This window comes from Macrotis lagotis, chromosome 4 (genome assembly GCF_037893015.1).
Source record: "Macrotis lagotis isolate mMagLag1 chromosome 4, bilby.v1.9.chrom.fasta, whole genome shotgun sequence".
NCBI classification, from domain to species: Eukaryota; Metazoa; Chordata; class Mammalia; order Peramelemorphia; family Peramelidae; genus Macrotis; species Macrotis lagotis.
In genome coordinates this window covers 173,007,766-173,034,448 of record NC_133661.1, presented here as the reverse complement: position 1 = coordinate 173,034,448, position 26,683 = coordinate 173,007,766, and the positions used below count along the sequence as shown (strand labels likewise).

General features: G+C 34.3%; 1 protein-coding gene across 1 annotated transcript in view; it reads right to left on the bottom strand.

Moving 5' to 3' along the window:
- Window positions 1–436: 436 nt before the first annotated feature.
- The window catches only part of CYP19A1 (cytochrome P450 family 19 subfamily A member 1), a 50,999-nt gene continuing 24,752 nt past the window's right edge, over window positions 437–26,683 (bottom strand). Inside the window, exons 3-10 of the mRNA XM_074231940.1 lie at window positions 26,320–26,470; window positions 16,230–16,384; window positions 13,974–14,150; window positions 11,983–12,097; window positions 7,345–7,459; window positions 4,631–4,793; window positions 3,837–4,078; window positions 437–1,242 (exon numbers count right to left, since the gene is read on the bottom strand). Coding sequence (XP_074088041.1) covers window positions 994–1,242; window positions 3,837–4,078; window positions 4,631–4,793; window positions 7,345–7,459; window positions 11,983–12,097; window positions 13,974–14,150; window positions 16,230–16,384; window positions 26,320–26,470 — 1,367 coding nt within the window. The 3' untranslated portion in view covers window positions 437–993. The remainder of the gene's footprint in view (window positions 1,243–3,836; window positions 4,079–4,630; window positions 4,794–7,344; window positions 7,460–11,982; window positions 12,098–13,973; window positions 14,151–16,229; window positions 16,385–26,319; window positions 26,471–26,683) is intronic.

Here is a 26,683-nt window from a genome sequence, read left to right as displayed (position 1 = left end):
TGATATGTAGAAGACTTGAGGTAGGGGGGAAAAGACTGGAATGGTTTCCACATTCACTCTTTTCCATTTATTTGCTACATTGGGTTTGGGAAATACTGAGAGAGGGGGTGAAAAATCTAGGAAGAAAGTGAGACATGAGGAAAAGGAGTAGAAATGATGGTAGATGAGGAGATAGGTTTTGGAATCATTTGTATCAACTTGAGAGTTAGGACATAGAAGAATTAGAGTTCATTTCTTCTGTCAGTGTGTAGACATAAGTTAAGTGATTTCAATATAGTTAGCATTAACTCTCCATTATCCATGCTATTATCATAACATTTAGATAATTTTAAAAGTCCTCATATTCAATTTTGGAATGAAATGTGATCCCCCCCCCCCCCCCCACTGTAGTTGATTAATCTTCTACAATGGATAATCAAAAGTTAACTGTCTTTAGTTCATGGTTGTTTACACACAAAGTCAAATACTGCATTTCTGAGCTTTTGCCTGTTAAATTTAATCTGTGAAAAGCTGGATGACTCATGCCCCCAAATCCTTTTTTATCCATAGCAGCTTTCATTTGCCCAAATCACCTAGATAGTTGTTCACGTTCTCCAATTCATTCTACTTGGGTCCATAAAACCTTAAATAATATCTGCAATAGCCATTCAAATGTTCTTAAAGATAGATCACCAGAGATTCTGTAACAATTCAGAACTGACATTTACTGGGGGCCTGTCCTTCCCACCGTACATCTCTGGAATTGGGTCCTTAAAAAAGGCTACAGTTTTTCTCTGATAGCATTTTCACTCCAAACAAAAATGTTTGTAGTCTCTTATCCTGATTTGAAGATGATAGAATTCCAGTTTGCTGACAACCTGTAGGTCCTGGACCTGCAAAATATTATAGGCAGCTAAATATTCATCATAAGAATGATACTACCTGGGAAGGGTGATGTTTGTCAGATGGACTACAGATGAAGAATGTTCTCAGGAAGATGCTGAATAATCATCTTTATTGTTCTCGACATTTTTCTGTGTTTCTTGGAATAAAAATCATTTCCAGAAAGTCCCTAGTCTCATCTGGATGCAAAGACAAGTCATTTTTTTTCTGAATGCGTTCAAGACAACATCCTGTCAATGTCTGCACACGGAACCTCCTCAGAACTGTAACAAGGATGACTTTCATCATTACCATGGCAATGTATTTTCCTGCACAGCCACGGGGGCCAAAACCAAATGGTTGAAAATAACGATGAGGAACCTGTGAGAAAGCACAGACAATTAGACAATAAATGAAAGGCAAGTGCCATTTATATAACACTAGAAAATTTGATTGTCTAATTTGTTAAGGATTATCTTAATAGCAAACAAATAAGTTTCAAAACCACTGATTCAGTTTAGATTCCAGTCATCTAAACCTATAGCTCTTTTTAAGAGGATGAATTACAATGAATCAAACTAAAAAGTTTTTCCAGTTCAGTCAGTTTGATTCATCTAATATAGCTTTAGTATTGGATGGTTCTTGAATTTTTTTTCAAGTAAATGTATTTAAAAGTAAAACAGCATACATTATTTCCTTACAACTAATATTAATGAATATGGCAAGTTTATAGCACCAAGATAGAAGATGTCTCTGATCCACCCTTAATTTCCAAATCACTAAGACAGAAACAATTTCTATGAGACATCAGACAATTGAATAATTTCTTTTTTTTTTTTTTTTTGGTAAGGCAATGGGGTTAAGTGACTTGCCCAAGATTACAGAGCTAGTGAGTGTCAAGTATCCGAGACTAGATTTGAACTTGGGTCTTCTGACTCTAGGACTGGTGCTCTATGCATTCTAGCTGCCCTCAGCTAGATATTTTTTTTAATTTTTAAAAAGATTTTATTTAATTTGAATTTTACAATTTCCCCCCTAATCTTGCTTCCCTCCCTTCACCCTCCCACAGAAGGCAGTCAGTTAGTCTTTACATTGTTTACATGCTGTACATGGATCTAAACTGAATGTGTTGAGAGAGAAATCATATCTTTAAGAAGAAAAAAATGAAATATAAGAGATAACAAGATTACATAATAAGATATATATTTTTTAAATTAATGGTAATAGTCTTTGGTCTTTGTTTGAACTTCACACTTCTTTCTCAGGATACAGATGGTATTCTCCATTGCAGATACCCCAAAACTGTACTTGATTGTTGCACTGATGGAATGAGCAAGCCCTTTAAGGTTGATCATCACCCCAGTGTTCAGTTGGATAATTAAAAAAAAAATCAAATATGTAGAATTTTCATCTACATGATGCTAAAACCTTGAAATATTTGGAAATAACTGATTTTCCTAATTTTTTTTAATCCAAGTGATTGGCATTGTTTAGAAATCAGTTGTTCATAAAACATAATCAAATTAATTCAAAACTCAAATATTTTTTACTTTGATTATCTGAATAAATGATATATTGACTGAGTCTACATTCCACATATGAGGGATAAGTAATCTAATTGCCTGAGTAAGGCAACCTAAAATTGGAAATAACTGAATCAGGAGCTACACAAGTTCATTTAGGTGGGATGAAAAAAACTGACTTTTTCCAAATAATACAATATAATTATATAATAGAAACCTGCTACCCCCAGGGTCACCCTAAAGAATCACGATGAATGAAATGACCCAAAACTTTTTGTTCTATTTCTGCATAAAATCAAAATAAGCATTTAATTCAGAGAATCATTAGATTTTGAGCCTAGTTTGGATCTTGGATATTACTTACTAAAAGTGCTTCATTTTACAGAAGAGGCAAGAAACTAAGACTCAGAGAAGTTTAATAACTAGTCATATACATAGTAAGTGGAGCCAATCAATGAATTCTGTATATAAAGATAATTAAAACATTAGCTGGCATAACCAATTGATTAGAATTTTTTATTGTTCAATCATTTGTACTAATACTTTAGAGGATCATATAGAAAACTAAAGGGACCTTTGAGGTAATCTAATGGTGTCAAACTCAAATAGAAACAGATCCTTGCTGGGCTATATATTGAATTATAAAACCACAAATTCACATTTTCTATGTCATATTGTATTTTTATTTATTTTGTTAATTCTTTCCCAATTACATTTTTTGGTTTGATTCTAGTAACACTCAAGAGTTTCTCTGGGCAGTGAATTTATCACTTAGCATCTAATCTAATCTCATTTTTACAAAAATGAAACTGAGTTCTCAGAGAGGTTAAATGATTTGTCCAGGGCTACAGGGAGTAGTAAGCAACAGGGTTAAGTTATAAATCAAGGTCTTTTTCTTCCACAGTACCATACTGCCTAGGTAGTGCAGAGACCACTGGGTCTGGTATCAGGAAGAACTGAGTTCAAACCAGACCTCAGACATTTACTAGTTGTGTGACCTTGGGCAAGCCACTTAATCTATCTGCTTTTAGTTTCTTCAACTGTAAATTGGGATAATAATAGCACTTACCTCCCAGGGTTTGGGTGAGGATCAATTGAATTATCTGTAAAGTGCTTAGCATTATACTTTACCCATCATAGGGGCTTAACAAATTTTTGTTTTCTTCTTCTCTTCTTCCCCACTCCCCCTTCCCTTCTCTAATGTGTAAAATGGTTGTTGGTTTGGGGTGGGGATGGGGTCAGGAAATACTGTAAGAATAGAGCAGATTAAATTCTACTTCAAATAAGACAAAATGTGCATTTACTGTGAGGAAAGGGGGGGAGTCAACAAGGATGCCTTTTATTTGGTGTAAAATACCTACTTAGAATATTCAGCATTTTAATTTTTTTCAATTTTACACCTAAAGGAATGATGCATTTTAGTTTCTTCAATGCCCAAGACATATATCTTACATTCTTTGCAAAGTTTTCAAGAGTAAATTCATTTGGCTTAGGGAAAAACTCAAGTCGATGCATCCTTCCAATATTCAAGATAATGTTAGTTCCCCTTTTCACTGGATAACCATCAATCACGTCATCTTGCAAAGCCTTGCGCATGACCAAGTCCACAACAGGTTGGTATCTCATGCTCTCATAAATGAAACTTTCAACCACTTTTAATTTTTGCACATCACCAATCTTAATGTCTCTCTCACCTGTAGAAATATTACAAAAAAAGAATAAAAGAAACTAATGTTATTATCTTCATTATAATATAGCCACTTGAGCCAATACAGTTACTAAGATCAGGTTTTTGAAGGATTTAGCTGAATAATTTAAACAATTTATATTACTAATGTATTGTATCTAAAAACGTAGATTCTAGGACCCATTGTTTCCATTAAAAGAATGTAAACCATCAAAGAGATGGATGCTTATCTTAATCTTAAATCTTGTGGACATTTGACTTTCATGGCTTTACATGCTACCCACTTTAAAGTTGGTAACTCCAATATGATTATTTTTTAGTATCCATATAGTTTCATTCTATCTGCTGAAAAAATACTAAGTTTCAGTATCCTGAGATATTCCAAAAGGGTTTGCTCATCAAGTGGCAAAAAGATCATTTTGTTTCTTTGCTCTCTGGACAAGGTTATTTTAAATCTTATGTTTAACTTCAAGTTCTTCAGGTATAAGAAGGGGACTCTCTGACCAAATTGTTTTTGAGCACCACTGATTTAACTGAGGGTTTCTTTGACAATTCTTACCAATAACAGTCTGGATTTCATTCATTACTGCTTCTTCAACCTTTGGGTGCTTTGCAATCAATAGTAACATGAAGTACACAGTGACAGACAGAGTATCGGGGGCAGCAATCAACATTTCCAGGATGCATTGATTCACGTTCTCACCTGTCAAATCTCCACGACCCTAAGGAAAATAGGGTGAGATTTAACATTCAGAACAAGGATCTGGCTCAAAAGAATGAATTAAAAAAAAGCAAAGACATTCACATTTTCATTGTAATGAAATAGTAATAAATATCTACATGAAGCTGAGGATTTAGAAGAGAACTGAAAATTCAGTCATTTAGTCCATTACTTCCAAATACCTGGTGATTTGGTGTTATGCCACTAGATGAAAGTCTAGTTTAAGGATTCAGTTTTCTTCTATTTGTTATATTAACCACATAATCACATTTTCAATCCTAAAATGGAAGGAGTGTGTGTACATTTGTATATATGTGCATGCATGTATGTGTGAGTGTGGTGCATGAATGTGCATCACTTAAACACCCAAGTGCATCCAGGGGCTCACACACTGGGGTGAAGGAACATTCTATTTTATTGCAAGCAATGACATGAGAATATGTAGCATTGCCAAGGTGACCAGGGCCAGAGGGATTTTTCACTGAAGGCTCTTTAGCTCCCAGTACAAAACATGTCTTGGTGGTTGGGAACAGGGCCATAGTTAACAATTTTTGTATACCCCAAAGCTTTGTTTTTAGGGGTAACTAGTAAGTAACCAGACTATTGAACAAAACATTTTCAGATCTTAATGTACAATATGAGTGAAAAACACCATGGTGTTTGAGATAGACCATTTGAGTTCAGACCTTGCTTCTATTGTTTTATTACCTGTGTGATAACCTTCATCAAGTCACTTAACCTCTCTGGGCCTCAGTTTCTTTTTTAAGTCAGCTTAAATGGGGGTATTGGTCTAGAGGTCCCTTCTCCTCTAGATTTATGATCCTGTTAACTACATTATTTATTCACACACACACAAACATACATGCACATTCACAAACTGGGAAAGTTTGCCCTTGGTGGGCTAATCATACATCTAGTTTGGTTTCAGATTATATCTAGATGATGCTAGAGCATACAGTCAACTTGGTCACTTCACATACCCAGTCAATTCAGTGAGAAGCAGTTCAATTAAATGTTGGCATAGTATATAAGACATAGCTGGTTAAATGAAATGCTCACTTTGGACCAGTTTTTGAAACATTTTAATAGCAATTACAGTCTTATAATATTGGATGCCAATCCAAATCAAAAGTTTCTTATCACCAAAATTTAGAAATAAGTAAAAAGCTTGAACTTAGTTTTTTAAAAAAGTAAATAGACTTTTATTATTCCATAAAAAAACACTTCTTTAAATTTGCTCCCTTTTCTCCCTCTTTTAATCTTCTTTTAATTCAAACTCCTATCCTATCCTATTTCTTTCCCAGGATAATACTAAAAATATGGCTCCACCTATGTATTTAGATCTCATTACAAACTGGCCTTTATGTTGATCTCAGACATGGCTAATTCTAGCCTTACAAGCCCAAATGAGACAAATTATTATGAAAGTGCTGATCTAGTTAGCATATATTTAATGAAGATCGGGGGGAATTATGGAAAGGATCCTTTAGCCAGCATGGATGCTCCAAGTCTGTCAGGTATTTGGGACTATTAATGTTAGGCAGGACCCCGCCTAACATTAGATAGAAAGGAACAGGATTGTGGTCCTTGGTGCTCTCCCTTCAACTGGTTTTTGAAGCTTGCTCCCCAGTTATATTCTGTTTACATCAAGGAATTTCTTATCTCCAAAGCAATAGCAATCAAAGATATGGTATTAAATACCTTCTGAGGAGAGCTATACATTCAAAGGTCACATTTTACTAATGGCTTAAATGTCTGATATTGTGACAAAATTTCAAATGTGTCTTGTTTTAAACATTCTCATGTCCACTATTGAAACCCTACTTATCTGTGACAGATTTTCACATATACATCTTACCATAAAGCCTAAAAATTAAACTTTTACAATTTTTCTTGGCCAATTAGATCCAAATTCTGTCGTAAACCATTAAAATGTAGCTGCAAAAATGATCTAAACTGTTCATTGAGACCTATATTTGTTTAGAAAAAAGGATCTGAAGAATCAATCAAAGAATTTTTTCAGCCCATTTATTGAATGGGTTTAAGTTGGTTTGCTCTAGCTGTTCCTTCACCAGTTTGTTATAGAAATGTGGCTACTGGTACTACTAGCTAGATGACAATGCATTTTGAAATTTTATTTGAGAAGAGACTAGAATATGGTTAAGCACTTCCACTAAGATTATATTTGATGTTCACAACTATCTGCTTGCTTGTGAATATGTGTATTATATGATCATATAAACATACATGTATATACATACACACATATATTTCTCCACACTCATATATTTTGCAAAAAAAAAATTACCATCTTATTAAGGTTACTGTTTACAAAAAAGGTATGGTTTATACAGTTACCTGAATAATTTAGACTTAAAAAACCACTGGAGGAAAAAAGTATTTTAGCTTGAATTAAATTAAAATTAAAATATTTCAGCTTTCCTCTATTAAAGTTGTAGGCTAATTATATTATTCATCATTTCACTTTGAGTAGACACAAGAAATAAGAACAAGTATAAGAGTCTGTTTCTAGGGTAAATTGTTGACCGTACCTGGGCAAAAATCAATTGTGAAGCAAAATCCATACAGTCTTCTAGTTTATCATCTGTGGAAATCCTGTATCTTTTTTCTTCTATTAAAACTTCTAAGGCATCCTTCAAATCCTTGCTAAAATAAAAATAAAAAAAATAATCTACCCAGTTCTAGGCAACATATCTACCATTTGTTTAAATAAGGTGTTCAATATGGATTAAAACCACTTGGTTCAATAAATAAATGAAATGAAATTTTTACAATATGTTTAAATTCCATGTATTTTACATTTCATAACAGTGAATCAGTATCATTTGACACAGTTATATGCTAAAGTTAAAAACAGAGTGTTCCAAACATCTTAGTTCAACTTTAATAGCTTAAAACTTCACCAAGACTTTTGTGATACCCTGAATATTAACATATATGTGCATATTAGTATACATGACTACTATGATCAATTCATTCATGAAACTGACATACACACGTATGTGATTATAAGTTTATATATTTGAACATGTATAATCTTGGAAAATTCCCTAAAGCAGTGTGATCCAACTAAAATAGAAAGGGGCCAGCAGCTTATTGAATTAGAAAAACACATTTTAACATTTTCTCTATTCTATTGTATTTTTATTTATTTTGTTAAATATTTTCCATTGTAATCTGCTTTCAATTTTTTTGGGAGTGTTTCATTACTTAGCCTCCAAGGTGACACATTACCAGACTAGAACAATGATATGCATATACATATGTGCATGTCTTTATAAATGCATACACATAACACACATTCACAATATAGACATACATATTTGCATGACAGGCAAATTTAATGTTTAAATACATACAAATATATGCATGTGTTTGTACATACATATCCCCTCCCCCCCAAGATAGGTCTACAAGCTCATGATCATGTACTTAAACTGTCTATGGAAGTAGAGCTGGCTTCTTAATGGTTACCCTAGTGGAGCACATTTTAAAAAGGTTTCCAGGGAAAGCCAGGTGACAGAATGTAAATCTATTACATGAAGAACCCTTTAGCTGAATTCAGAAAGACTATTGGCCAAATTAGATGGCTGTGATGAATTTTTGATCTGCAGTCAACCCCCTCTAGGGGCTGAGTCTGTGTTGGAGGTGTGAGTACTCATAATGATGAAAGTCCAGGAGATTCAAGTATGTCTGAGGCTAAATTTAAACTCAGGAAGATGAATCTTCCTGACTCCCAACCCAGAACTTTCTCCTCTGAGCCACCTAGCTTCCCAAAAGCTCTGACTCTACAATCAGAGATTCATTGTTGTTGTCTTGGGATCCAGCGGACCCTTCTGTCCATGAGATTGTATTGGCAAAAACACTGGAATGGTTTGCCATTTCCTTCTCCAGTAGATTAAGGCAATTGGAGATTAAGTGATTTATTTAGGGTCAAGCTATTGAGTATTTGAGGTTACATTTGAACTCAGATCTTCCTGATTCCAGGCCCAGCATTCTATCCACAGAGCCACTAGATGCAACACATACACGTGAAAAAACAAACATATATGTATTTGGGTACAATATGTATATGTTGTATTGCAATTCTATGTATATATATATATATATATATATATGTACATATATATATATTGCATGGTGATATAGTATAATGAAGACTAGATCAAGATTTAAGAGACTTGTGTATTATACATATTTTTGTCACTAATGAAAATCGTATATGTATATTTATACATTTATATACATGTATATCCATATTTATGCATATATTTGGCCTCGGGTAGGTCCTATAACTTTTCTTGGCCTTGTTTTATCATCTGCAAAATAAATGTGTTGAACTAAATAATATGTAACATCCTTTCTGGATTTATTTTCAGGATCCAATCATTTTGGGTAAATCACATTTATAAAATCAGGTGCTGTGTATATAAAGACAAAAATCTTGCCCTCAAGGGTTTTATAATCTACTGAGGAGAGATAACATATAATATACATATTTATACATATATTCATACATATATACATTTTGTACTTAACACATTTATATATATTATATATTTAATACTTTGTACTTAATATATTGTATTATAATATAATACATGTATAATACATTGTATTATACACATATACACTCATATACATTTGTATATAAATGCTCTAAGTACAAAAAATGCAAACCTTTTTTGTGGAAGGCACTTGCATTTGGGGTGATCAGGAAAGACTTCAGTTAGAAATAGTACTTGGGGGGGCGGCTAGGTGGCACAGTGGATAGAGCACTGACCTTGGAGTCAGGAGTACCTGGGCTCAAATCCGGTCTCAGACACTTAATAATTACCTAGCTGTGTGGCCTTGGGCAAGCCACTTAACCCCATTTGCCCTGCAAAAAAAAAACCCTAAAAAAGTACTTGGACTGAGTCTTGAAGAAAGCTAGGGATTTAAGGAGACAGAGGACGGAAAGGATGTGTTCCTGGTATGATAACCAGTACAAAGACCTGGGGAATGACATGGAATTCTATGTCTGACAATCAGAATGAAGGCCAATTTGCCTGGATTGCAGTGTTTATAAAGAAGACTAATGCATATGATTGAAAATGTAGACTGGAATTATATTATGAAAGAACAGAGTAGTTTAATATTTGGTCCTGGGGGAGCCAATAGAGATGATTAATTAGGAAGTTATGATCTAACCTGAACTTCTGGACAGCTTGAACGGAGGATAGATCAGAGTGAGGAGAGGCCTGAGGCAAATGGAACAAGTGGGAGGCTATTGTAATCAATAAGAGGTTTGGGGAACTTGAACTAGAGAGCCATGTGAGTGGAAATGTCAGTTGTAAGAGATGTTAGAGAGACAGAAAAGATAAGATCTTGCAAAGTGAGGTAAGTTACATGAAAAGTGAAGGGTGATACCCTGAGGTTGAGAGCTTGGGGGATTGGAAGGACAGCAGTGCTCTTGACAAAATAAAAGGAAATTAGGAAGATACAGGGAAGGGGGAGAAAAAGATGATAGAGTTCTGCTTTGAACATGCAGAATTTAAAATGCTTATAAGACAGCTACTTTGAAATGTTTAGTAGGAAATAGGTGATGCAAAGAGATTATCTATCCCTGGTTCTCTTAATATATCTAAAATATTTTTTAAATTTTGGAATATTTTTTATTATTTTCAACATAAAAATATGAAATAGTTCCCAAAAGTATATTTCATCCTTTTTCATGGGTCATGATAAATTTTTTTTGTATTGAGCTAATGTTAGTATATATAATCTGCTGAAGAAAATACTGTATACAGATATAGTTATATATTTTTTCTAATGAAGATTGTAAAACAGTAACAAGAATTAAAAATACTTGTAGGTTTATAGATTTCTTTAGTCCAAATAGAGTGTTGTTGATTTCTCACATGAAATAAGTGGTGAAATGGAGAAAGAAGGCAGTTTCTCAGCTTCTCCTAATGTAGCTATCATATTCTTTTTTTGGGGGAGTATTGTAATTCCATATTAAAATGTATATCCTTCTGAAATAAAGTCATAATGAATCTTTTCATATAAATTTTGATTTATCTTCATTTGAAGCAGCTCGATGGCATAGTGCTAAGCCTGGAATCAGAAAAACCTGAGTTCAAAAACTAGTCTTAAATACTTATTGACTGTGTGACCCTGAGTTAGTCACTTAACTCTGCCTACCTCAGTTTTCTCATCTGTAGTTGGGGACAATGACACCTCATGGGATTGTTGTGAGGAACTAATGAAATAAAATTTGTAAAGTATTTAGCACAATGTCTGGCACATCATAAGGTACAAAAAATGTTTGCTTGCTTCCTACTTATATATTCCTTCAACCTTCAATTTTCAATTAATTATGAGTTGGATGCTTTTTCTCTCATCTGAATAAGTGCCAGCTAGTCTGTGAACTCCAATTGCTTAACTCTCCAATGGGCCATGATCAAAACTTCCAACTCTTTATACATTATACTTTTGCTATTTTCAAGTCCAGCCAAAAGACTCCAAAACATGCGCATATAATATTTCCTTCATAGATATTCACATGGTTTTGTTTATAGTTTCAGTAATTTTCATTTAACTGCAACTGTTTCAGCCCCAAAGAGTTTTATAAAATCTCTACAGGTTCTGAAGTAACAAAACTATAATGATTCTGTGGCTTAAAAAAGAGTAGTCTAGCACAAGGGTTCCACAGTTTGGGATGTTTATTAATTTGATTTTTTTATATTTTGATGACTTTATTTCAATAAAATTCTGTCCTTTTGTATTCTTATGTCTTTTACTTTTTACTCTGGCAAGGGGTCCATAAACTTTAGCAGACTGCAAAAGGAGTCCATGACAGAAAAGATGAATCCCTACTTTAGAGGAAAAAAAGCTCATTATTAAGTAGTAGAAATGGGGTAAACCAATCTTTCTCTCCAGCAAAACAAAAGTATTCCAGCCCCAAACTCTAGAATGAACACACAAATCATCTAGATAGTTCCACATCAAAAATACCCATCAAGAACATTCCTTCTTTGTAATTTGGTCTGAGACAACAATATAATATAACCTATTTATAGCATAGATCTCAAAAGACCATTTATAAAAGAAAACTTATTGGAAAGGAAAAGCAAATTTAGAAAGGAAGAAATCTGACCTCTCAAATTTTTAAAGTTAATGTTACTTACACAGACTTTTCATACTTTTTGTATAGCCAAGATATCTTAAAAAAGATGTCTGGTTTGAGAAGAAGAGCTTGCCAAGCATCAAAGTAGCTCTGTATTTTGACCACAATGGCATTTTCTGAAAATAAAAATAAAAAACCAGTTTAAGTAATGTGTCGGCCAAAAAAGACTGCTTTGAACAAAGCATATTCCCCAAAGATTCTCAAATAGCAGGTTCTTAGCTACCTGTGGTTCTCTATTAAGCAAAGCAATGTCATTTTCTATAGTTTTAGACAAGTGAGAAACACCACATTAGTCATGTTTTCAATTATTCAACTCACCTATCTATGTCTCTACATTAGTCAAATGAACTAGATAATTGCCAGTTCTCCACTTTGGGTTTTGTTGACATAGGACAGAGTTTCACATATACCATAGGACAAGCCTCTATGGTCACACAATTCAAACTCATGCTATTCTCTAGAAGAATGGAAATCAGTAGTTGTAGGAGACAAAATCCATGGAATGGTACTTAAGGGCAAAGAACTACCATTCTTTCTAATGAGGGGTAACTACAAAATCTTCATTTCACTTGGTGCTATTGATTAAACACATCCACAGGGTAGCCAGATCTACACAGCCAAATTACACAATAATGTGGAGAAATAAAAATAGTTCTCTCAAATAACACCAGGTTTCTTCAACATAGGCTGAAGGATGGTGTTGATGATTATTTAATGAATTATTTAGTGAATTAGTGAATGTAAATAATCTGTCTGGCATTATTTAGACTTATTATATTCATAAGATACCTGACAATTCGTCATTTCCATTAAATATTTTCTATAAAATGAAGTTTTTATTTGAATTAATTATTAGGCTCTTAAGAGATCTAAGGCTATTTCAGAATTAGCTAACCTCTATATAGCACCTTCAATTTTCATGAGGTTTCTTGTCTAAGGGAAGTTTGAATAAGTGAATGACAAATAGAATTCAGACTCTAAGAGCTGGACAGAATCTCAGGAGTCACCTAGCTCAACTTCTATCCATAAAAGAATCCCTTCTAGATCTCCATCTGACTCTTCTCTGAAAGCCTCCATTGAGAAGAAACCTGAGTCAGCTCTTTCTATACCAGATAAGCTCTAATTAAGAAACTTTTAGTTATTTGATTGAAATCTGTTTCCCCAAAATTTTACTGGTTCTAGTTGTTCTTGTCTCTGGTACAAAGCAGAATAAGTACAATTCCTTTTCTATGTAAAATCTTCAATTTTTTTTCAAATAACTTTCTTCCTCTTTTTTCCCCTTTTTCTCTTGTCCAAGATAACATCCCTATTTCCTGCAAATGATCCTCTTGTGAGATAGATTTAAACCTCCTCACCATTTTGGTCACTTGCATTTATGAATGTGCTCTGCTGTCAATACCCTTTCTAAAATGTGGTACCAATACAGGACAAAATAGTTTGGATGTGTACAAAAAGGGCAGAGTATAGTGAGACAATTACCCTCGTCATTCTGGTCCCCGCTTCTGTTGTGGCAAACTTTGATAGCTGCAGGTATTCTATTTTTGCTATTTTATATATCATATATAGTTTTTATATATTTTAGAGGAGAATGGGGAATAATGATTGGAAGCATATATAAAAGTTCAGTTTGGTTGGCAACAGGATGTCTCAACTAACAAATTAAATTCATTTGTTTTAGCTTATGGTCATAATAGTATGTTAACCACATGGATTAAACTTCTACTGTGTACAGAGCAACATTTCAGACCTGAATAGAGATATATAAAAGCAATAAAAGTCATAATTACCATTCTAAAATATCTTTAAGTCATATGGGAAGGAAAACATACACACTTGGAAAAACAAACCCCATAAGATAAATTAAATATATAATCAAGAATAAATTCATAAAAAAGAACAAGCTTGCAGGAGTCTTCTTGCAGAGGTAAGAATCTGGCTCTCTCATCAATAAAAGGATAAAATATAATGTGACAAGAACAAGATTTTCAGTACCATCCAGAGGGATCCCCAAGAAGAGGACATTGGAGGTATCCAACATAATTCGTCTCATGAGGTTCAGCACATTGACATAACCAAATTCATTGGTGACATCCTCCAGTTTGTCCAGATGAATTACAGTTGAGTTAACACAAACAGCCACCATGCGCACAAGGCCTGGCCCAGACAAAGCTAAAAAGCACACACATATAAAACAGTCAGTAAACCAGAATTAAAATCAGAATAATTCAGTTAGGCAAAGTCCATAGTCCAGAAATAGAACTAAAGACTCCCAGTTACTCAAGGGTTTGAACATGTTTAGCACTTTGGGGTTTTGCTAGTGTGTTAAAGAGTCTGAAATACTCTTTAAGACAAACTTTCAGGTCACTTACCAACAGACATGGATTTAAGTGGAAGATGTTTAAATGTCAAACATTTGCCCCAAAGACTGGATGAACATATAGACCAAAGGAAGTTGAGAGTGGAACAAGGAAATGGTGTATTCTATCAATATAGATAGATAACTAGAGTCTAGGATGTTCGGGGGGGGGGGGATTCCTCAGAAGCAAGAATTGTGACCCATTTCCTGAATTATTCACTCCCTTAGTCTCACTTCACTTCACTTCACTTTCATTTCCTTCACTTCACTACAGAAGACATAGCCAGACAGCTGATGGCTTATCAGACTGCCGCAAATGAATGTTCTTCTGGGGCAGAGAATAATCATGAAGCTGTTGCCTTGGGGATGAAAGATAGTTTCATCAAGAAATGCAATTGACTCTCAGTGATCATTTAAAAATACTAATGTATAAGTTTAATTTTAATTAGGTAATATGAATTCATTTGAGCTCACAGATGATTAAGTATGGTCTAGTTTTGGGGACTATTTACAATCTACATCTCTTCAGGCTTCTTTGTAGGCCTGAGATAGAGATGTCAATGGTAGCCTGATAATAAACTTAAAATCATACTACTTCTTTAGTGCTAGAAAAGTTGTTAGTGAAAGCTAACTGCTCTTAATAAGTCTGAGTGAAGATGATTGGATTTGAAATCAGACTTGGGTTTGAAAATTATAGCTGTTATATATATATATATTTATATATATATATATACATATATTGAGCAAATTTAATACATTGAATACATTGAGCAAATCACTTAATTTTTCTGGGCCTTAGTTCCCTCATATTGAAAATGAAGGCATTAGCCTAGATGACTTCTAATAGCTCTTACAACTCTCTAAATCTATGATTCTTTGATCCTTTTTGACTTAGATGATCCTGGTGCAGGGGGATGGGGATGAATATAACCATCCCCTCATAGTCTGTGCATTCACTTAGATTAGTGTAGTAGGGAAAGAGATTCATTTCCCCCAATATGTGACAAGTCTGTTCAGTAGCATTGATGAACATTTGGATGAGGGGCTCGCTTGATACTTACACATTTTTCTCCTATTCTAGAAGTCATGCAAATAGGGTTTCATCTTCTATATAGATTAGCTAATTAACTGGTACTCTCCAGTTGAACCTACACAACATCTGAATGTGGAAATAACCATGCAAGCACAGATCCATGGTTCATCCAGAACAGTGTTTTGTCTTGAATAGAGGCAATTGAGGAATGAGTTATACAAAGGCATACCTATTTTTCTTAATATTTACCTCAAAGGTTAGTAATATATACTCAGAACATCTGAAGTCTTGTGTGACCCAGTGGCATCAAGACAGGCTTGGGAGTTCTGAGGCTTGCACCATGATTGGGGTCTTTGCAAAGGAGAAGCAGATATGAGGAGGTCTTGGTGAGGAACTTCCCCTTCCTGTCACATTGCTACTTATAGCTTTGAGATGATCAGTTTCACACACGATGTTTCTGAGGCAGGATTTGAACCAAGACAGATCACATCTCTTACCCTCTTTGCTTCTCAGCTTTGTCATATGTGATGTGAAGAAGTTAGATTATATCATCTGTAACGTCCTTCAGTTCAATGACTTCTATGATCCATCATCCATGAATCTATCACTGACAAACATGTGACTGAGTCAATCAGCTTAGTTGTTTGACATGGTATGGAGAAAATTTTTTTAGTGACAAATGGTTCTAGATTGAACTAACTAAACATGCAGAGACTGTCTCTCCTACTGTTCCATGAAGGGGCCATTCTGATCAGGAGATTTTGAACCTCAATCCACAAAATAACAGGATTGAGTAGAATTGTCAAAGTTCATCTGGAAAAAAGAATGTAAGGATGGGAGTCCAGAAAAACTTCATTACCTTTTGTAAAGAAAGGGCGAATAACTTTCCAGAGAGCTGGGTTATTATTAAATATGACACCATTTTCATGCATTCCAATACACTGTAAACCAAGTTTACTCCCAAACCTAGAAATATAGTGACTATGTTTCATTATATGGAACATACTCGAAGACCTGAAAAGATAGAAAAAATATAGAGAATTTTTATTAGGAAATGTTCTTTAATAAATATAAATTTACATATATAAACTGATTTGAACATGTGCTTTCCATCTATTTCACAGCTGTCAGTTTCTTAAACCCAAATCTGATCATGCCACTTCCCTACTCAATGATTTCTAATGGTTCCCTATTGCCTCAGAGAGAAAATTTAACTCCCTTGGCACTTCACAACCCAGTCCTAACTCATCTTTTCAGACAGTCAAAATTGGCTTTCTCTCTTTTTCTCAGATAAGAACAATCTATTTACCAACTTCATGAATTTATACTACTGTCTATCATTCCTATCTGAAATGAATTCCTTACTTACCTCCATTTCTTTCAAGGCATAACTCAAATACCCCCTTCTATACAGAGCCCTTCTTGATCCCTTCTGGCTTAAGTGATCTCTATCCTTATACCCTGTACTTAATTATCATGCATTTATTTGGTAAATAGTTATTTGTATTTATCTTCCTCTGAGAAAATATTAGTGAAAGTTAGAATTGTTTCCTTTTTTTTTTTTTAAAGATGTGTACACTCAGCAGCCAGAATAGTACCTGGATCACTGTGAGTCTTAATAAATGCTCTTGACTGCTAAGGAAGGTTCAGTTAGCTTTTTTTAGATCTCATTAGGAAAATGTTTTATTGATGCTATATAACTATAAAGAGATGTAAAGAGTTGGAGAACCAGTTTGGTGAAAAGATTAATAAGATGGAATGCAAAAGAACTTTGAACTTATCTCAGGTCATTTTAGTGGACCAAAAAACTCTCAAACAAACCAAACCAAACCAAAAACTCTCAGAATGCTCCCTGCTATCTGTCTCCCTGTAAATTTTCTGACAGATTGGAGATCCCTGTACTAAGACAACCCAGAAGATTCTTATTCATTACATTCCTTCTCTTTTCTTCCTTTCAAAATTGATCACCATTAGTAACCCAAAGATTCAATCTACTCACCTCAAAGAAATGGAAGAATCTGAAACTCAATAGTACCAGACTCAGAAGTCACTAACTTGTCCCATACCCTCCAAGCATTTACACCTACATTTAACCTTTTCCCCACCCCAGCCCCATACCACACTAACAACCCTTTTCTTTTTTAAGAGTGGAACAGACAGTGAGCAGATGCTGGTCTGGTTCATACCTCACTATCTTAGACTTCTACCAAAAGCTGTTCCATCAATACCCATCTATCACTCATAGTTTCTTCTGTTCCATTCTGAGAGAGATTTTAAAGAATGATAAAGATAGGAAGAGAGTAAGAAGAGTTCCTCTGTTCTTACAGGGGGCTTTTGCCATTATTACAGTGGTAGCTATCATATTCCAGTGTCTTAAGGTAGAAGGATAGTTAAGGAATTTTTCCTGTTTCCTTGGTAACTTGCCCTGACTGGTGGCTCAAACTGAGTTGGAATTATATCTGGAGAAGATTCCTTTTGAGTTATGCTTGAGAAGTACAAGACGCCAAGATTCCCATTGGAACCCATTGTTTATGAAATATTCTCCCATATTGCAGTAAGTAATTCATGATAATGGTGCTCATGTTCATTACAGCAATGAGATCTTGAATCATCACTCTATTGTAGCAGGGTAAACTAAAATAAAAATAAACCAGCAAGGGCAATAACAAGTTACTGTGACTATTGTGACTCCATTATTTTCCAAATTCAAAAATTTCAAAAATTCTCAGTTCTTAGATTGATTCCCTGCATGATGAAGAAATTGAGAGTGAAAATAAATTACTATGAGCAAGAGATAGTCTAAAGAACTAAGCTCTATGAGAGTAGTAATTGTTTGATTATTTATGTTTATATTCCTATGGCCCAGTACATATTAAGTTAATAAATGCTTGTTGATTTATTGGCTAATCGATTGTGAATGTTCTTAGGAGATGTTTAGCAATCTGTTGTCATAAACAGTCTTTTCTTGACTGAATCAATCAATAGACATTTATTTGGCACTTATTATACTTAATAGTTCTACCAAGGATGAAGGCTAAGAAATTCTCAGAATGCTCAAGGATACAATTCTGGCTTAAAACAGACTAAGAAAACTGGTAGACCCAGTCTACATTCCGCTCCCCCAACCTCCACAAGGGAAGATTATAGAAGAATTACTAGAGATTGATCGGTCAGTGTCAGCAAAAAAGCAGGTAGTTCTTCCATTAGACTGACATTATAATATGGCAAAGAAAGTCAGAGCATGGCCAACTCTTGATGACCAAAGCAAAGTGAGAATGGAAGTAATGATTCATATATTCTGAAAAATGGACACTCTATGTGTGTGTTCGTGTGTGTGTGTGTGTGTGTGTGTGTGTGTATGTGTGTACCATATGCTCTAGAAGTTAACTTCTTAGCAATATCTCACATACAGAATATTTTTTTCAGTCATCCATTATCATTTTGTCTTATAGAGTCCTAGACTGAATATTTTGATGAGAACAGTTTTTAGCCATGAGATTCTTATCCTATTTAGGCATTATTAGAAACAAACACAATTTTAAAAATACAATTAAACCCGTATTACAGCATTCATTACTCTTAGGACATCAGTTTCCATATTTATAATAATGATACTGATAAAAAATAGCTACCATGTATATAATGCTTGTAGATTTGCAAAGCACTTTACATGTATTAGCTTGTCTGAACTTCAACAGAACTTTGTGAGGTAGATGATAGCATCTACTATTGCCATTTTAGAGAGGAAGAAACTGTGGTTGAGATGGGCTAAATAACATGTGCATATAAAAAACTACTTATATCTTTTCAATAGCCCTCATCACACATGGACACATATTTTTTTGAAAATTTAAAGTGAGAATTATTTTTTAACCTAGAATATATAGTTACTTGCCTGGACCTCAATTTAAGTATTTGCTATAAGTCTTAACAATTTCAATCCTGTTTAATTAACCACATTGAAATGACTCACTTAATAAACACTTGAACTAATAGCAGAATAAATAAAGGAAAACAAGAATTTGCAATTCAAGGCATAGGCTACCTAAAGTCTAAATGGTAATGAACCAAACATCTTTCAGAAAAAAGATTCCATCTTTGAATCAAAACACTCAGTGTTAAAAAAAAACATTCTCCTGCTTTTAATTCAAATATCCTAATGCAACAAAGTTTTGTAAAGTTTTTTCATTCTTTTTAACAAACAAATAGAGATGACAAAATATTATTCTATTTCATTCTAGGATCTTCCTTCAAAGTAGAAAGTGCAGCAAATTTTATAAAACTATTAACCATTTCTAAACTTGCCTTAATTCTCTGAGTTTGATACATCTATCTTTCTGAAAGGACAGAAGGGCTTTTCGGAAAATATTTCTATTCCTACCTCAACATATCCCAGAACACCCTATAGGGATATGGAAACCTCAAAACACAGAGATCAGATATCTCAGGTATATGTGTATACAGCAAAAATTGGTTATAAGTAATAGATATAGCCTGTAGGGAATTTAAGGGACCATCTAATTTTATCTCCTCATTTACAGTTGAGGAAACCTAGAACTGAGGGAGTTGAAGGAACTTGCCTTGGTCCTATGAGTGGTAGCATTATTTGCTACTGCCCCAATATCTCATAAATTTAGCAGAGATTTGGTGCTGAATTCCCTGTTTTTAAAAAAACAAAAAGATATAGAGCAAAGCATAGCAAGACTACCTTGGATGCCTTATGAATACATATCCTTTTTTTTTCATTTTTGGCTGTTATCTCTGTAACTTTTGCACTTGCTTAAACTAAATTATTCAGTGCATGTACATGTAAAGTGTCAGGAAATTATTGATAAATTTTTGTTGTTTTGCTATTTGTATGTTTCTTTCAGTGCTGCTTCAGGCAACAATTGTGCTGTCTGAAAATAATGTCCAATAGAGGGAGCTAACCTCTTAAAAATGCTGAAACTAAACTTTAAGAATAAAGAACAAAAAAAGGGAGAGGTTGTAGGATTACAGGTTCAGAGATGGACCTCTTTCTTAGAGATACTGGTAGACTAAACTCCATAGTTTACAGATTAAAAAAAATGTAGCCCAATTTGAGGAAAGAGTTGGGGGTTTTGTTTTGTTTTTTTTTTAGATTTTTGCAAGGCAAACAGGGTTAAGTGGCTTGCCCAAGGCCACACAGCTAGGTAATTAAGATCAGATTTGAACCCAGGTACTCCTGACTCCAGGGCCAGTGCTTTATCCACTACGCCACCTAGCCGCCCCAAGGAAAGAGTTAAACAAGGATCATGCAGGTTGTAAGTATTGGGATCTACATTTGAATGAGGTCTTTTAACTTCATATCCAGTGATTTTTATTTTCCTACTAAAGGAATGGGCAAAAATCATGGTGCACTACCTCTGAACTAAGAAGACCTGGATTCAAATCCTACCTCTAATACATACCACCTATATGACCAAGGCAAGTCCCTTCAACTCCCTCAGTTCTAGGTTTCCTCTACTGTAAATGAGGAGATGAAATTAGATGGTCCCTGAGATTCCTTACAGGCTATATCTATTACTTATAAACAATTTTTTTCCCTGCATACACATATACACACACATTGAATTTCTTTCGATAGAAAATGAATACTTAACAACCTCATAGAGAAAGTTCTTGAAATGAAAGCATTGAATATGTTTGGGTCACGTGTTTGTGGTCCAGTTCTACCCCTACTCCCAAGTCCTTGTTCTCTGTTTCCTACAAGACTCACCTCTTCAGGATGCCTCTCCTATTCCCCCAACTTCCAATGATTATGTCCTCTAAGAATTTTAGACAGTTAGTATATACATGTCAATAGATACAAGGCATTTGCTGTATATACATAGTCATTCAGTCAATAAACATTAAAGTGGGTGCTATAAGCTACCCACATATGTAAATATGGTGTCTACCCTGTTAGAATATAAGCTTCCTGAGGTCAGGGATTGCTTGCAGTCCCCAATACTGGCACAGTGTAGGAATTTAATAAATACTTGTTAATTGATAAAAAAAATCTGACAATTTGATTGGTTTGAAGATATTGGTAATAGAAAGACATGATATGATATGACAAAGTATGATAAAGCAATAGATTTGGAGTCAGATTTGACCATTAATAATAACTAGTTATGTCACCTTGGGCAAGGCAGTGAGGGAGAGCAGCATATAAATTGCTAGTCTTGGAGTCAGGAAAATTTGAGTTCAAATCCAGCCTAAGATATTTACAGACTCTGTGACCTGAGCAAGTTATTTAACCTCTATCTGCTTCAGTGTCCTCATTAGTAAAACAGGGATAATAACACCCAAATCCTAGGGTTATTATGAGGATATGATAATATTTGTAAAGCACTTGGCAAACCTAACAGCTCTAGATGTCCTAGCCGGCTAGGTGGCATAGTGGATAGAGCACCAGAATCAGGAAGACTTGAGTTCAAATCCAGCCTTACATGCTCTTAGCTGGGTGATCTCAGGTAAATCCTTTACCTTCTATCTGCCTCTGTTTCTCAACTAAAATGGAGTGCCTTCCCCTAAGGTTGGTATGAGGAACAAGTGAGAAAATATTTGTAAAGTACTTTGACACAGAGTAGGCTTTTAATAAATGTTTGTTTTTTCAGTCAGCCTCCTAGAGCTCCAGTCAAATTTCTGACTTAAATGAGTCATAGACAAGTTGCAATCTTTATTGGTAGAGGGGATTTCCTCAGCAGGAGGACCTGAGCAATCACTAAGTTCCCTGCCTCCTGATCCCCTTCACTGACCTTATAATACACAAAGCTTGTGGAATTATTTCTTTATAGCTTATTTCTTTATAGCCTCATTACATTTCCAATGTAATTGGAAAGGAGACTCACTTAGCAATGAATGATCATATCCACCCAGTCCATTTAAGGTCATCCAAAATCAATTCTAAGTCTGCCTTAAATCTTTGGATTTGATATATCTGTCTTTCTAAAAGGACAGAAGGGGTTTACCATAAGTATTTCTATTCCTTTTTCAACAAGTTGGAACTAATTTGAACTAGATAATTGATTCCCTACAAGTTTAGCCATGACTTCCATATAACCTTCAAGCTTTTCAGAAGAAGGAAAAAGGACTAGGAAAATCTTCTTTCAAAAAGAAAAAGCTTTTTGATGTCAAAAGGGGGTCTTTTCAAGAGGTACTGGTAGCTGTGGATAAGATTTGAAGGTAGGACAGAAAGAAAAGGTAATTGATATCCAACACTTTCTCCCCAGGAAGATCTTGCTTTCAACAACAGGACAGAATAAATGTGAAATGACTAAAGGCAATTTGGTGTATATGAGAAAAGTTTGGGCATAAAGTACAAAGAGGAAAATGGAAAGGTTTGGGTTGGTATAAGAAGACTGTGAAGGTATCACCATTTGAATAAACATCTTTGGCTTAATTGAAGTTGAAAGAAGCATAGATTTAGAATTAGAATGGTCATCTAGTCCAAATTGTACCCTTTACAGATGGAAACTTTGATATCAGAGAGGTTAAGTGATTTGTTTGAGTTCACACAAGAAGGGCATGATAATTAATAGAACTCTCCTTCTAATGATAATATATATTATTTCTCACAATATTCCTTAAAAATGAATTAAACTGTGAGATCTGCAAGTTCTTTCCTTCCAAATGTAGAGTCCTCTGCCATCAATTTCAATAAATACCCTAGAAGAGAAAGAGGTCTACTTAGGGAGCAAATACTTGCTTTATTTTTGAATCTGCTGCTTCGTTCTATTACTTCCCCCCACAACTCTATTTTATGACTATGACTATGACTATGACTATGACTATGACTATGACTATGACTATGACTATGACTATGACTGTCAGAGAGTTAACCTGCCGGGAAACTCTCTCAGTCTTAATTCAGAACCTGGTACCTTTCTTTTTAGAAATCCCATGAATGACCCTTAGGGTTGTTTCCACCAACATGTCCTTTAGTTCTTGGGAATATCAACTATGGTTGGAAATCCCACGGTTAATGGAACCATTTTACTTTTTTAATGAGGAAAGAAGGTGGTAGGATAGGCAGAAGCCCAGATGGGACAGGCAAGGCATTAGACAGGAAAGAATGGCTAAATGGTGAGTGGTAGGAGATTGGGCAGGCCACAGTAAGTATCCTCATCGGGTTACATAGACAGTTGATTGCATAAGTGGCCAAAATACTTTCTAAATGAGTATAAATCAAGTGGTTCAGGTGGAAAATGAGTTTCACCTTGTTGACCAGAACTTTGCCTAAGGTAGAAAAAAAGAGGCAAAAATCAAACAGTATGTTTTGACTTTTGATTTAGGGTGGCCATTTGGATTAAATCAAATTAACATTATATAATGGGCATTTTTGGAAGCTCTACAATATCATCTGAATGTAAAAGAAAATAATTCAAATAGTAAAATACTTTTAGACCACCCCCTTCCCAGTTTTCCTCCAAAGTATTAGTTCAAGGAAGATATGGCTAAATTCCAGCTCTAACATTTGGTAATTTTTTTAAGCTACAGAAATCTTATTTAGTATGTTTAAACAACAATTTATTATCTGATAATCTTGACCTCAAGTAAGGCAATTTGCAAAAGTACTTTACATTTTTTAAAAAAGACACAATTTCATGGAAATAGGAAACTATCTAAAAATGGTGATCAGCGCTTGAACTGCAACTGGTAGTCTTAGAGAGCTGCTGTGGCATTAAGAGGTTAAATGATTACCACCCTTCCCAGAATATTTTAAAATGCATGTTAATAACAATAGCATATATATATATATGTATATACATATATATATATATATAGTACTTTGAGGTTTGCAAAGTACTTTACAAATATTCTCCCATTTATCCTCACAACAACCATGGGGGTTAGGCTCTATTATTATCCCCATTTTATAGGGGAAACCAAGACAGGAAGCAGTTAAATGATTTGCCCAGAATCAAGAGCTAGTAAGTGAGGATAAATCTGAACTCAGATCTTAATGACTCCATATTTAGTACTCTATTCACCATGCCACTTGAAAATTTAAAAATGCATAAATCTATTATAAAGGAAAGTAATTATATTGAAATAAGGTTCTCAAAATATTTTAAAACATAATAATTAAAAACATAAACTCTAAGAATTCTTTGAGTAGATGATAGTTAATGTCCCTTCCAGTTATCCATCTATGTTGACTTTTTTACATCATATTCATTTACCAGCCTACACCTTCAAATTGAACTTTCTTTTGAGAAAAAAAAACAATTAAGCAAAATTATCTGATGATTGAGATCAAATCTAACAATATTCCATAATATAATGTTCTTCCCTAATAGTATTTTCTCCCAAATCCTCTTGAGGGAGGAAATATATTTCATTTTTAACTTTTATAGACCTTTCCTTGATTTTCTAAAGTCCTGGATCATCTTCCTTTGAGTGGTTTTTCCATATATATCATCATAGCACTATATCATGTTCCCATATTCTTCTATATTTCTCATTCATAATTTCATACACAATAATATTAAATTACATTCATACAACCTGTCTTTTTTGGTCATGCTCTAGTGAAGGCTACCTACTTTGTTTCCAATTCTTTGCTATCATAAAGAATCCTGCTATAAATGTTTTTCATATATATTCAATCACTTTTGTCTTTGTTTTCTTTGAGGGTAAATGTATAGTAGGAGGATTGTTGAGCCAAAGAGTAAACATAGTTTAGGTATTTTATTAGTGGCTTGGAGTACATTTTTCATATGGCCATTTCTAGTTTGCAATTCTTTTGAAAATCATTCATATCCTTTGACTATTTATCTATTAGGGAACGGTCCATTCTACTTTGAAGATTCCAATTGATAAGAAGATTTTGCCTACAGATAGCCTAAATCTACCTTTTTGCAACTTGCATTGTTTCTAGTTTTGCTTACTAGGGTCAGAAGGGCAGTTAGGTAGCACAGTGAATAGAACACTGGTCTTGCAGTCAGAAGGATAAGAGTTTGAATCTGATCTCATACACTTGACACTAGCTATGTGACCTTGGGTAAATCACTTAACCCTAATTGCTTTGAACCTAGGACCATCTCTAGGTGTCCTGATTCATATCTGGTCACATTCCAGATGACTCCAGGGGAAAAAGTGAGACTGGTGACTTAGCTCGGCACTCCTCTAACTAAATCCATTTCAAGTACTTATCATAGCATCACCTCCTCTGATGTCATGGTCTTCTTTGAGAATGAAGGACAAACATCATCACATCTCTGGGGCCAGAAAGAACACTGTACTTCTCTTAATGCAGTCTAAATTCACATTAGTTTATTTTGACTGCCCTCACATAGCAAAAATCAAACCAATATTCAAAGGGCAATTTGCACAATTACCATCCCTCAAAACTTTTTTTCTTAATAATTTATTTTTTCTAGATTAATTCAGAAATTGCTTTCTTCTACCCATCAGTTGGACTATGTACAATCCTGTTTTCCAAATAAGCTACTTGAGCTATAAAATGCAACTGGCTTGTGTTTTTCTGTGATTTGTCCTTTTGGCAGAACAGAATAGTACAGAACTGGAAATATATTAAGCTATCCCTCATGCAAAGTGGATCAGGAAGATTTTTTTGTTGTTGTTATAATCCAACAATACAGTTAATTCAGCTTTTTTATATTGTCTTTTAAAACCCTCATTAATATCTGTATTATATGTCTACAAATCCTCTGTCAACATTTGTTAGAGAACTACTCAACTTTCTAATTGTTTTGCGTATGAAGTTCTAGATTTGGGCAAACCCTAAATTATTCACTCTGTACTGTCCAATTTTAACAGGTAAACTGCTTAGTTATGTACCTTGTTTTACTTACTCTACTTTCTGTGATTATGCAAACATGGAAAACCTCTTAAGATAATGAAATAGCAATTATTTGTAGTAAAAGGGACAAATTAAAACTTAGTAATGTTTTCTCTTAAAAGATTAAAAACATATTTACTTGCTTATAATGAGTGTCTCCTCTCCACCAATCCATACTCTCATAAATTCACCATACATCTTGTTGTAATAGTTACAGGCACTGCCTATTCCCATCCATAGAAATCTGCCATGTGAAAGGAGGGGCCCAATTCCCATACAGTAACCAGGACCTAGAAAAATATTCAAAATATAATAACCATTTTAGCCCACATTAAAAACCAGATGCTGTTTTTATATCATGCAAATTACTTTACATCTGAATTCTAATGCAAATTCTTGAGTTCTCATGAAAATAATTTAAATAGTGTTACTTTGAATAATTTTCCCTTTCCATAGATAAGGGATAATTAGTAGATGAAGCAGTTCAATTTAGTATCAGCCCT